Source organism: Nyctereutes procyonoides, unplaced genomic scaffold (genome assembly GCF_905146905.1).
Source record: "Nyctereutes procyonoides isolate TBG_1078 unplaced genomic scaffold, NYPRO_anot_genome, whole genome shotgun sequence".
Classification (NCBI taxonomy): Eukaryota; Metazoa; Chordata; class Mammalia; order Carnivora; family Canidae; genus Nyctereutes; species Nyctereutes procyonoides.
This window is the reverse complement of record NW_026575020.1, coordinates 39,984,909-39,997,950: the sequence shown is the minus strand read 5'-3', so window position 1 is coordinate 39,997,950 and position 13,042 is coordinate 39,984,909. Positions and strand designations below refer to the sequence as shown.

The 13,042-nt window shown below is 34.6% G+C and overlaps 1 protein-coding gene across 1 annotated transcript in view; it reads right to left on the bottom strand.

The window, feature by feature from the left end:
* Positions 1-723: 723 nt before the first annotated feature.
* The window catches only part of PPP6C (protein phosphatase 6 catalytic subunit), a 33,810-nt gene continuing 21,491 nt past the window's right edge, over positions 724-13,042 (bottom strand). Inside the window, exons 3-7 of the mRNA XM_055319133.1 lie at positions 7,118-7,183; positions 5,841-5,982; positions 3,173-3,252; positions 2,790-2,999; positions 724-1,523 (exon numbers count right to left, since the gene is read on the bottom strand). Of these exons, the coding sequence (XP_055175108.1) occupies positions 1,275-1,523; positions 2,790-2,999; positions 3,173-3,252; positions 5,841-5,982; positions 7,118-7,183 (747 nt within the window). The 3' untranslated portion in view covers positions 724-1,274. The remainder of the gene's footprint in view (positions 1,524-2,789; positions 3,000-3,172; positions 3,253-5,840; positions 5,983-7,117; positions 7,184-13,042) is intronic.

Genomic DNA, 13,042 nt, shown 5'->3' with positions numbered 1-13,042 from the left:
TAAGTGGACAGTTGCATATAAAGAACTGATCATCACACCCTTTGGATATTCAAATTACTTACACAAAGCCGAAACATGGTACCACAGACCTTTACAAAAAAGGACAATTTGTTTCTTTCTACACTTTTTAAAATTTGCTTCAAATTACAGTTCACAAATACAAGAGTCCTGACTTTTCAACCTTTCCAGTTGCAGTTAAAAATTGAACACTTTCTAAAAGTTAAGGTCAAGTGTTACATCAAGAGGAGAATGATTCCTACTGAAAAGTACACAGATTTTACTTAATGATATGCATGATAGATTGTAAACTGGATCAATCACATTTTACTCAACTAGTATCAAATGAACACATCAGCATTACAAGTATTAAATGTTTTTCTATTACTATAGAGAATATAAACCAAAACATTAATATGGCAGTTATGTTCTTTAGGCACAGTTTAGTAATTTTTTTTTTAATAAATAGTATTGAATTTCAGTTGAAGTTTTAAACTCAATAACCAAAGGGTCAAAAACTCTGACTGGGGGGGAGGAGGGGAGAATAACTTTAAACTAACAATGTAAGCTGTTTAAAATTTCTAATACTTTAACCTATCTGGGTTTAAGATTACTTTATTAAAAAATACAAGGAATCTGAAAAAAGATCAATACAATTATCTTACTGTACAAAGTCATAAGCTATAGCAGTTTTAACTAAAATTTAAAAACACAACAAGGAGGGCAGCCCTTTAGACCAATTTATTTTATATCCACTTAAAATATCATCCAACAAAGGACAATGAAGTTTACAGCTGGGACAGGTATACATAACTCGAGGCATTTGCAGTCCATCGTGCCCACTGAATAACAACTTTGCTGCTGAAATTTCTTAAAACTTACCAAACTAAAACAAAAGGCTGAATGATACAAAAGGAGGAGCATTTCGGTGTAGTCTGTTCTGTCAATTGGCTTTTTAAAAAGAGGAGACACATCCTGTTTCCCCCAGACCAGTAAATAAGCAAGAGCTACATGCAGCAGTGTGAGTATTAAGACATTTCTCAAGTCTTCTCAAATGAGTCCAAAGTGGGGATGGGATAGGGGAGAAAATTGATAGAAAAACATTGCTATAGACACCATAACAAACAATAAATTTAGATAATTTAAAATTAAAAAAAAGGCAAGAGGCAGCATTTCAGCAGCAAAGTGCTCAATAAAAAGTATATTGTAGAGGGTAATACACGAAAGTTGGGGTATGAAGAAGGAAGAAAAATGGGTCAGCAGGATGGGCGAAGGCCTCAAAGAAAATACGGCGTCGTCGTTCTGGGAGGAATAACACGTTCTGAATCTGGAACTGCCCGGAATAACTTTGGTTCTCTTGTATTTACATCTTTGAAGACCATGATCGAAGCGATATTTCCACAACGATAGCAGTAATTAGGAGCAGACCATACTGTTACCAGCTTCTCATCAAACATAAATTTATAGCCTTCATGCACTAGTTGGTGTGCTCTGCAGATGAGTTTTAAGTTGTTGATATGAACAAACTGCAAGTCAGAAAGGTTTTGTTAAGTATCTAGCACATAAAAAGAATCATGTTATATTTATATATAAAATAAGTAAGAAAATAATATTTAAATACAGTCTGGGGCTCCTGGGTAGCTCAGGAGCACCCAACTCTTGATTTTGGCTCAGGTCATGATCTTAGGGTTGTGAGATCGAGCCCTATGTCTGGCTCCACACTGGGCATGGAGCCTGCTTAAGATTCTCTCTTTCCCTCCTCTCTCTCTGCTCTCCCCCACCCTCTCTAAAAAAAAAATAAAATAATAATAATAATAATAAAGTATAAATCCTTTTACTAACGTTCTCATGATTATAGAACCCATTCTACTATAGTTATTCCCACTACTTACAGTAAGTTATAGACAAATAAGGCTGTTTTGGCCTAAGTTATAGAAATCATTCAGTCACGTAATTTATTAGAAGAAATGCATTCTATAAGCACTATCAGATGTGAAATGAAATTTTTATGGCATAACAAAAATATATTGCTATCAACTATCACTTACTAAGGGTCTAGTATGGTTCTTCTTTGTTTTTTAAAGATTTTATTTATTCAGAAGAGACAGAGAGAGAGGCAGAGACATAGGCAGAGGGAGAAGCAGGCTCCATGCAGGAAGCATGGAGCTTCCCGGATCATGCCCTGAGCCAAAGGCAGACATCCAACCACTGAGCCACCGAGGCGTCCCTCTATAGTATGATTCTTATAAGAATTCTGAGATTTATTATACTTCTTTTGTAACTTAAGGAAACAGAGGCTCAGAGAACATATGTAATTTACTTAAATTATTGTTGAACCTAGCTCTCTAATTCCATTGTGCTGCATTACTTCCCAACACAAGCTCATCCCTACATGCATATATAATGTGTATGTGTGTATTTTTTTATTGATACTAGTGAATTTCAAAATTTGGACTTTCACTATATATACATATATCAAATCATGTTATACATCTAAAACTAATACAATGTTACACATCTATTACATCTAAATTATATATATTAAAAATTTTATACATATATGTTGCCTATATCATATTACTTAATTGTAATATTTGAAAAAGAAATGTTTACACTATTACCAAGTGGATACTGAAGGAAGTGCTTTCCTTATGTGATCTTATTTAATGAATAAGGAAAGACATACAGAATAAGCTAGATGAGAAACAGAAGGTTGTTATCTATAGCCACCATAGTTCTTTTGTAGTCCATTAGCAATCAACAAACCATCTTTCCAAAAATATTGGCTTTACCTCATTTGTGACCTTTGCGCCAAAAAGCCAACCTGCTCCTCGGGGACTGATTGCCCAAGTATCCACGTCTTCAGGATCTGACCAAACCAGATCACAAAAGGCTCCTTTATGAGGAATTTCCTGATTCCGTTCAATGGTTCGAATTTGATCCAGTGTTTTGATATCAGGAGATAAACCACCATGAACACACAAAATCTGCTCATCTATTAACTAGCAAAAAAGGATAACAGTGTTGAAAGTATAATAATAAACTTAGTCATAACTAAATTCATCAATGAATGCTAATGCTATCAATATAATTGAGACGGCAATTAGATAAAAGTATGCAAAGGGGTATCGGCAGGAAAATACTTGAGGTTTTGCACAGATTTACATGAACTTACAGCTGCTACTGTGAGCATGTCAAAAACTTTGGTACAGTATCTCCAGGCATTAGCATTTCCATATTTGGTTTGGCACTCATCTATGAAAGAAATAGAAGAGTTCCCATTAATGAAGTTCTGAATCTGCCAATAAACATAAAGAGCACATCCAGTCCTAAAGAAGTTTAACTTAAACCAGGATGGCAAGCTATAACCTGGTATGCCTTCCATATAGAGTCATGAAGGAGACTAGTGTTTAGTCTAAGCATGTGGTCCTGCTTTTCATTCCAGAAGGGGCCATACAAAGCAGCTGAAATTATTGATCAAACTGCTATGATCAGGAAGAGTTAAATATAAGTTCATAAACCCAAAACAAATGCTTTTGTCTACTATGTTATTCATACTGGACAATTCTATCAGTAATTTATTTAATATGACCACCTTACTCTAATAGGATAATCAAACAAATCAGAGGACCCTTAATTATAGGAGCATGGGTGATTCCTATCTCAACATTTCTCAGGCCCAGACTGTATCTTCAGAGATTTTCTGCAAATTGTGCAACGAAATACTTGAGCTTCAGTGACTACACCTGCAATCATCACTGGAGACCAGTTGCAATCAAATTCTGACATATTCCCAGTGAACACTTTCTCTGCTGTTTACAAGAGTAAATAAGACATACATCTCTTCTTTCAGCTAATACCATGGAAGTTCTGTTCTTTGACTTTTTCCTCAATTTAAAAAAAAACCTTATATCACTATTGCCATAAGTACAGCTGATAATGATATAGAAGACTATGGGTTGGGCAGCCCGGGTGGCTTGGCGGTTTAGCGCCACCTTCAGCCCATGGCCTGATCCTGGAGACCCAGGATTGAGTCCCCCATTGGGCTCCCTGCATGGAGCCTGCTTCTCCCTCTGCCTGTGACTCTGCCTCTCTCTCTGTGTCTCTCGTGAATAAATAAATAAAATCTTTTAAAAAAAAGACTATGGGGTATGATCAATCCTCATGATTTTCTAAATTACCCTATGTGTGAAGCAGGATCCTCATGTAAACTTGCCATGAGAACACTAACATTGGGCTGAACTTGCAGGCAGGAATCTTTTTCATCTTCATACATGTGCAAAGCATTTGGTTCATAATAACTGCTTAGTATATGTTTATCAGTGTGAACTGAAGGCCCAATATAATTGTTATATATGGACATTTTTGCTACTTTAAAATCAATGTTAAGTTCCATGATGACTAAAAGTATCCCCTGCCTGAGAACCTACTGGGCTTCCTTTTATCAAACAAAATAATAGATGAGTACAGCTAGGGAACAACATAGCTCACTCAATACTAGATGTTGTGCTGTTGTTACTTTCTTCAGTCAAGGCCTCTTGATTAAAATGCCCTCCTTCCACTCCTGCTTTTAATCTCTTTGTCCTTCACTGATAACTGTTGGTCAAATTCTGGGTATAATGATATGTATAACATTAATCTTAGAGCCGGTTGCTTTTACTAAGCTAATACCACTGTGTATACTATCCAAATTATTGACTATTTTGCAAAAGAATCAAAAACTTTTATTTTAAATGGTACTTGTTATTTTGTGAATGAAAATCAAAAGTAACTTGTAAAAAGGGGGCAAATATTTGCCATCTAACTTATCAATTACTATTAACAAACATATAATAATAAATTATCAAAATTTCTCAATTTAGTAATTGATAGTGGCTTACAAATAAGAGTTTAGCTCATCTTTATAATGACATAAGAGAATCCAAAATATAAAATCTGAAACTAAAGGGTTATGAGATTAATATTTTCAAATATCTCAATATATGCCTTAATTAAGCTTAAGGAAAATTCATGTTAATAATCTCAACAGTCCTGCTCTCTATCTCCTTCAAAGAGCTTTGTAACCTAATTTTTTTTTCCTAACTTCATTTTTTAAAACTTTCAACCATATACAAGTTTTATAGAAGCAGATATATTTTGCTTTTAATGGCTAAGTTCTGTTTCTGACCCTGAGGTCCTAGCATTCTCTGGATGGAACACATAGATACACATATATATATACATAATTAAATATGTTATACACATATAATATTATATATGTCAGCAACTTAAAAACAACTCCAATGTCCAATGTTAAAGGTACTGATTTAATCAATTATGGTGCATCCATACAGTGTAATATAATGCAACTATAAAAATAATGTCAATGAAGTAAAGAAAGGCTGGTCACAGCATTAAGTGAAAAAAGCAGGTATGTACACACACAAATATGTTTATAAACACACACATACACACAAATATACATATAATATATAAGAGGTTCTCAACTTTCAAGTGCAGAACATTTACCTGCAGCAGATTCTAGGATTCCCACTCCAACAGGTTTTCAGTGGGGGCCCAGCAATGTACATGTTTAACAAGTACCCCTGATGATTCCAATGATGTAAACTGAGGGCTACACTTTAGGGCAATGATCCAGGATGATGTACATCAAAAAATTAAGAACAGTTCTCTCTCCATGGTAAGGTTCTCAGTTGAATGGGGGAAGAGGAGGAGTTAAAAAGTGGAAAAAGATGATTTATATTTCTAACTTTATATAAAGCACATGTATGACTTGTATGGCTTTTTTCCCAAAGAGGAAAGGAAAGCAATATTCAGAGAATCAGAGAAATAGAAAGTCTTACCATAAAATCCATACACCTGTGTTATCTGTCTACTTTCATGATTTCCTCGCAAAAGTGTGATGCGATCAGGCCATTTAGCCTTTAGTGCAAGAAGGTAAGTGAAGGTCTCCAAACTATAGTAACCTCTGTCTACAAAATCACCCTGTAAAGTAAAAGTTTACAGTTAGAAATAATAGCAACAATATATTTTTTAAATTATACCAAGGTGTACAAACTCAGAGACATGGCAAAAAAAATAACAAAATTGAAGGATCATACATTGATTTATTTGGAAATTGGGTTTTAACAAAAAATTCAAATCAAAGTAAATAAGCAGTCTCTACTAAGTGTGCTAGTCTTATGATTCAGGAGGCCTACAGGAACCTGCTATCTAATTCTCTCAAGGATCTTCCCTGAAAAACCACCATTTTTCTAATTCTCTATTACCTACATTAGCAGGTGTTTCAAAAAGGTCACATGTGAATCTAAAATTTTTTAATGAATTTCAAAAATCATTTAATTATTATTTTTAAATGTTTAAGTAATCTCTACACCCAACGTGGGGCTCAAACTCATGACCCTGAGATCAAGTCACACACTCTCCTGACTGACCCAGCCAGGCATCCCAAAAATCATTGTAACTGTATAAAAAAAAAACTAACAACTTGAAGAAATAGTGTTTTTATAAAAGTATATACCTTAATTAGTGTTTTAGGTTCATTTGTGTATTTAATAACTGCTTGTGAAGCTATACTACTTACACTTCCCATTAGTATTTTACTTGGGACAATGTTGTTAAATCAATAGGAAAACAGCTCAAAGAATAGGAAAGTGACACACAAACCTCTAGAAGAAAGAAAATGATAGGATTCATAAAAAATTCAATGGTAACATGACATTCCAAAAGGAAAGTAAGCAAATATCCACCTTAATAGCAAATATGTATGTTCATATATTCATCAATCTACAGATTGATAACAGACAAAAATGAATGCTCAAGAAGATATGATAAAGTAACAGTAAATTAAAGCTCTGTGCCTTAATCCTGGGAGGTTCTGGGTTATTTTTCTGCCAACCATTACTTATGCCTAGAACCCAGTCCTATGCATATGGCAATTTCCTAAAGCAATCATTTTCAACCAGACAAGATGGCAAAATGTAAAAAAGTATAGCATCACCTTTTCATATATTTACAAAGTGATTGTCATATGACAAAGAAATTGTTATATAATTTCCATGTAATAAATCAGATGCTTTCCATTTTAAATAAGTATTTGGTATCATGTGGGTTTACATACCATAAATATGTAGTTTGTGTCAGGAACCTGACCTCCAGTTCTGAATAGTTCGCAAAGGTCATAAAACTATAAAAGAAAGTCAATATATGCTGATTAATTACAAATTCCTGTAAAGGAGTAAAATAATAAAAGTGAGAGCATGTAATTAGGAAGGCCTGAAATACTGACACTTATAAAAAGAAATAAAGTGTAAGCAAAACTGCCAAGCACACGGCTCTCAAGCCTAATAGAAGCCCTAAAATAAATCTCACAATTACCAATAAGGTCATTCCTAGATCATTAATGTTATAGGCCTTCTCCCTCAAATTTCTTTCATTTATCTTGTCATCTAGAATTTTTTTAAGTAATCTCTATGCCCAACATGAAGCTTGAACTCATAACCCCAATATCAAGTCACATGCTCCATTGACTGAGTCAGCCAAGTGCCCTATCACTTGAGAATTTGAAATAACTGATCAATTATCTAACTTGTTAATAAGCTAAGCTAACCACCCCACCCATACTCAGCATCTATTTTAATGAGACAAAAGATAAGGAAGCAAGTGGGTAAGAATTTTTTTCAAAGAATGAATTTACACCACACTTCACAGTTATCATGAAAAGCAGATCAACCTACCTTCCCACACTCTACTTTGGAGGCTCTATAGCTATGGAATGTCTTCTCAATAATCAGTAAAAAAGAACTGTATATTTCATCATTTTCTATGTGACTGAAAATTAGTAATTGACAAATTGTACATGTAGTAACTTCAGTCAACTAGATTATCTTAATCCTAATTCCTAAAGAAAACTTCAGTTTTTCTAAGGATTTTGGATTAAAGGAATTTACTATAATTTACTGTACCAACTATAACTAATCACTTCCTATACAATCATCTTTTATACTTGAAAATAAAATTATTCAATTTCTAACACTTAAAACATACAAGAATCTTAGTCATAGTGAACAAAACTGAAATTTAAATGTTAACTACTGAAAGAAATAAAACACTGCCCTTTATAACAATATTTCATAAATCTGAAGTTATTACTTGCTTGAAGTTAAAAAAAACTTTAGAAAGTTTAAATAAAATTTTCCTACCTTCTTAAAATTAGCAAGCAAATAAATGAAATGTTCAAATCTCAGTCAAGTGGTAGACTATTATTCGTCCAAAGTATTTGCTGTCCATTTCTATCTACGTGAAGCCCTTCCCTTTGAGACCATACTTCTTAGGGCACCTGGGTGGCTCAGTCAGTTGAGTGTCCAACTCATGGTTTTGGCTCAGGTACTGATCTCAGGGTCATGGGACTGAGCCCCGAGTAAGTCTGCTTGGGATTTTCTCTCTTCTCCCTCTGCCCCACACCCTCCACAGGCTCTCTATCTAAAATAAATCTTTATTAAAAAAGTATACTTCTCAATTTCAATCCCACAGATATATATATGATGTATGTATATCATATATCAATTACATAGTATATATGTTTATATATATACACACATTGTATGAGCAGTAAAAATATGTGTGTACATATCAGTGAATATATACATGTGAGTATGTTACTCTGGCCTAATAATTCCACTTCCATGACTATATCCTAAAGATAAATAAATACTGTGTAAATATTTAGAAAATGTGTTACAATATCATTTATAATAATAAAAGAAACAACCTTCAAGACTAACATAAGAGACTATATTAATAAAGTATGATCTACCAACTCAAAAACTTGGACCACTCATGAATAATGATTATAAAGGAAACTACACAGCAAAATGGAAAAATGATTAGGGTAAAGTATGGAACACAAAACTATACCTATAATAAACCACACACTTTTACTATGTATACACACAGAGTCAGAAAGGGAATATTTAAAAGTTTTATAAAAGTTACTTTTATAAAGGTATGGTAAAAGAATGAGTGTCCTTAAACTTTTCTACTGAAATTTATAGAAATATGTTCTTAAATAAAAATTTTGTAAGTTTCCATTTACTATATATATATATATGTGTATATATATATGAGATGATCAAATATTCTGCTTCAGAGACCCAACAGTTCCTACTCTATAATGAAAGTTTTTTTACAAAATTCTTTTTTTTTAAATTTTTATTTATTTATGATAGTCACAGAGAGAGAGAGAGAGAGAGAGGCGCAGAGACACAGGCAGAGGGAGAAGCAGGCTCCATGCACCGGGAGCCCGACGTGGGATTCGATCCTGGGTCTCCAGGATCGCGCCCTGGGCCAAAGGCAGGCGCCAAACCGCTGCACCACCCAGGGATCCCTCCAAAATTCTTTAGTATAAAAAACATTCACTGAGAACATGTGCAGACAACTAAGCTTGTCCGACACTACTGGAAGCTCATTCATCATTTCACAAATAATTTCTACCATCTAGTATGTTTTCCACATCACAGATGCTCCGTAAATCTCATTTTTAAAAAAGATTTATTTATTTATTTTAGAGAGAGAGAATGTACACACGAGGGGGGGAGCAGAGAGACAGAAAGAGAGAGGGAAGCAGACTCCATCCTCAGTGCAGAGCCTGACACTGGGCTAGATCTCACAAACCTAAGAGGTTGTGACCTGAGCTGAAACCAAGAGTCCAGACACTTGACCAACTGAGCCACCCAGGCGCTCCTATAAATCTCATTTAAAACAAAAGCAATTCAAAAACAAAACAAAACAAAACAAAAGCAATCCTGAGATGCGGATTTTATTCCATCACTAGAGGCAAGGAAACAGTTGTCTAGCTTGGTAGTTTTTTTTAAACTTTTTAGTTTCAGGACCCATTCATAGTCTTAAAAATTACAGGTCTCCCAAAAGCTTTTGCTTATATAGTTTTTATCAGTTGCTACTGACCATATTAGAAATTAAAACAAAAAAATTAAAACTAATCATTTAAAATTTAATTTTTAAAATAAGTAACTCATTAAATAGTAACATACACATATTTCTAATGGAAAATAAACAGTTTTCAAAAACAACACAAATTTAATGTCTGGCTAAGTAAAATGTCGCTACATTTTCATAATCTGCCTCTACATTCAATCTGTTCCAATATACTGATGAAAGTATATGAATAAAATCCAGCTTCACACAAGTATATTTTACAAAATGGAAAAGCATTTTAATAACCTTTAGAGATTAATGTGCCTATTCTTTTAATATTGATTGACCACTTGATAAATGGTCTTTTTCCTATTCCGTTAGATGGACTGGTCAAACACATAGTGGCTAACATACCGGTCATTTGAAAACGGAAATGATATTTCATTATACATCAGCAAAAAACCAGATTTGTTATCATCACCACCAACAGAGAAGTCTTTAAATATCAGAAGCTGACAGCCTCATGGTGGTAAACTCAAATTTTCTAAAATTCCTTTTAAAAAAATTATTTTTTTATTTATTCATGAGAGACACACAGAGAGAGAGAGGCAGAGACACAAGTAGAGGGAGAAGCAAGCTCCACGCAGGGAGCCCGATGTGGGACTCGATCCCGGGACTCCAGGATCATGCCCTGGCTGAAGGCAGACACTCAACAGCTGAGCCACCCAGGCATCCCAAATTTTCTAAAATTCCAATTATTGATTTGAAAACCCAAATTTTGTCACTGGCAGTAAATATTATTAATTGTTTTCTTTGAAGTGACTGGCTCACTCCCTCATTGGTGCAAAGATGGTGGCCAAACATCCATAGTTTGTTATCCATTCTCTCAATAAAAATAGTGTTCCATAAAAAAAAGAGGCTATTTTCAGCTCATGATACAAAAAAACTACACAAGTATTTTCCTTGATCAAACCATCTTTCTTTAGTATGCACCAGATGTGCTCTATACATACTTCCTATTTCCATCACAGGACTATTTAAAAGATGCGTCAACTCAAGGGTTGAGAATTACAGTTAATATTACTGCTTCTTCAAGAACATTCTTTGTGGGCAGCCGGGGTGGCTCAGTGGTTTAGCGTCGCCTTCAGTCCAGGGCATGATCCTGGAGACCTGGGAGAGAGTCCCACATCGGGCTCCCTGCATAAAGCCTGCTTCTCCCTCTCTGTGTCTCTGCCTCTCTCCCTCTCGAATAAATAAATAAACAAAATCTTAAAAAAAAAAACAACACTCTTTGTGATCATGGTATCTATCTTGCCAGGTAAGTATCATCATCAAGGACATTTTTAAATTGATACTGTCATTTTATTTTACTGTGAATGCACGCTGGTAAAGAATACAATGACAACCAGCATAGCCTGGTGCTACTCCCTGGATTCATGCTGAGATACCAGCAGTTTACCCTCAATTGATTTTGTACCACCTTATAGACCTTCAAAGGTCTATAGGCCACACTTAAAAAACTTGTGACCTAGCAGAAGTGACTTCTTCAATATTAATATGTAGCCATGCCAGGATTTAAAGCTCTGACAATGACATCTATGACCTCCTCACTAGATTACACTGTTTCCTTTTTTTAAATTTTTTTTTAAATTTTTATTTACTTATGATAGTCACAGAGAGAGAGAGAGAGAGAGAGGCAGAGACACAGGCAGAGGGAGAAGCAGGCTCCATGCACTGGGAGCCCGATGTGGGATTTGATTCCGGGTCTCCAGGATCCCGCCCTAGGCCAAATGCAGGCGCCAAACCACTGCGCCACCCAGGGATCCCAGATTACACTGTTTCAATGCTTCTTAGCACTATATGCTTGCCAAAAATTTTTTTTAAAGATTTTATTTATTTATTCATGAGAGAGACAGAGAGAGAGGCAGAGACATAGGCAGAGGGAGAAGCAGGCTCCATGCAAAGAGCCCGACGTGGGACTCGATCCCAGGTCTCCAGGATCATGCCCTGGGCTGAAGGCAGCGCTAAACCACTGAGCCACCCAGGCTGCCCGCCAAAATTTTTTAATGAGTTTATTTATACTCCTAACTCAATCTTACAGTGCCAGAACTGGCCCAAGTGGAAACAACTATACAAATCCCAAAAGATACATGCTACATTTGGATATTTAAAAGCTCCTAAAGTCCCATGCTTTTGATTAACAATTGTTATAAAGGGTCAAGTATAAGAGAAACAATATTCAGTTTGGTGGAAGTCTTAAAATAACATGGGCTTACACCTGAAACTGTATGTCAACTATACTTCAATTAAAAACAATAATAAAAAATAACATGGACACAGGCACACAAGTAAGTTTCAAATCTCAACTATGCCCCTTAGTAGCTGTGTGAGTTTGGGCTAATCATTCAATCTTGCAGTCTAAGTTTTCTCTTCTCCATAATTAATCTCACAGGACTCTTGAAAAAAATACATGGTACATGTGAAAAAGTACTTTGTTAACCTTCAAAACACAAGAAAATGTTATCAAGAATTGTACATTGGACTAAAGGTGTATATGTAACAAAAAAGGTAAAATTTGCGCAGCCCAGGTGGCTCAGCGGTTTAGTGCCACCTTCAGCCCAGGGCGTTATCCTAGAGATCCAGTATCGAGTCCCACATTGAGCTCCCTGCATGGAGCCTGTGTCTCTGCCTCTCTCTCTCTCTCCTCTCTGTGTATTCTCATAAAAAAATAATAAAATAAGATAAATAAAATAAATAAAATATAAAATAAAATAAAATCTTTAAAAAAAGAAGGTAACATTTTATTACTTTAATTAATAGTTAAATTAATAGTTAAATTAATAGTTAATTAATTCTAACTATTTTAGTAGTTAGAAGTTGTCTCTAATTTCCTGACCTTTGATCATGGCTGTAATTTACATAACAAAAACTTCCTTAATAAATAAATAACCCAGGTAACCTGTCAATTTTAATATTATAATAAGGGGAAAATATTATTTGGTTTATTTCAACTTTTAGGAATGTGTTATGGCATGCTTATATTAATATCCTTCAACTTAGCAAAATACAAATGTTTATTATAGTTTTGAAATAATTTATATGGAAAGAAATG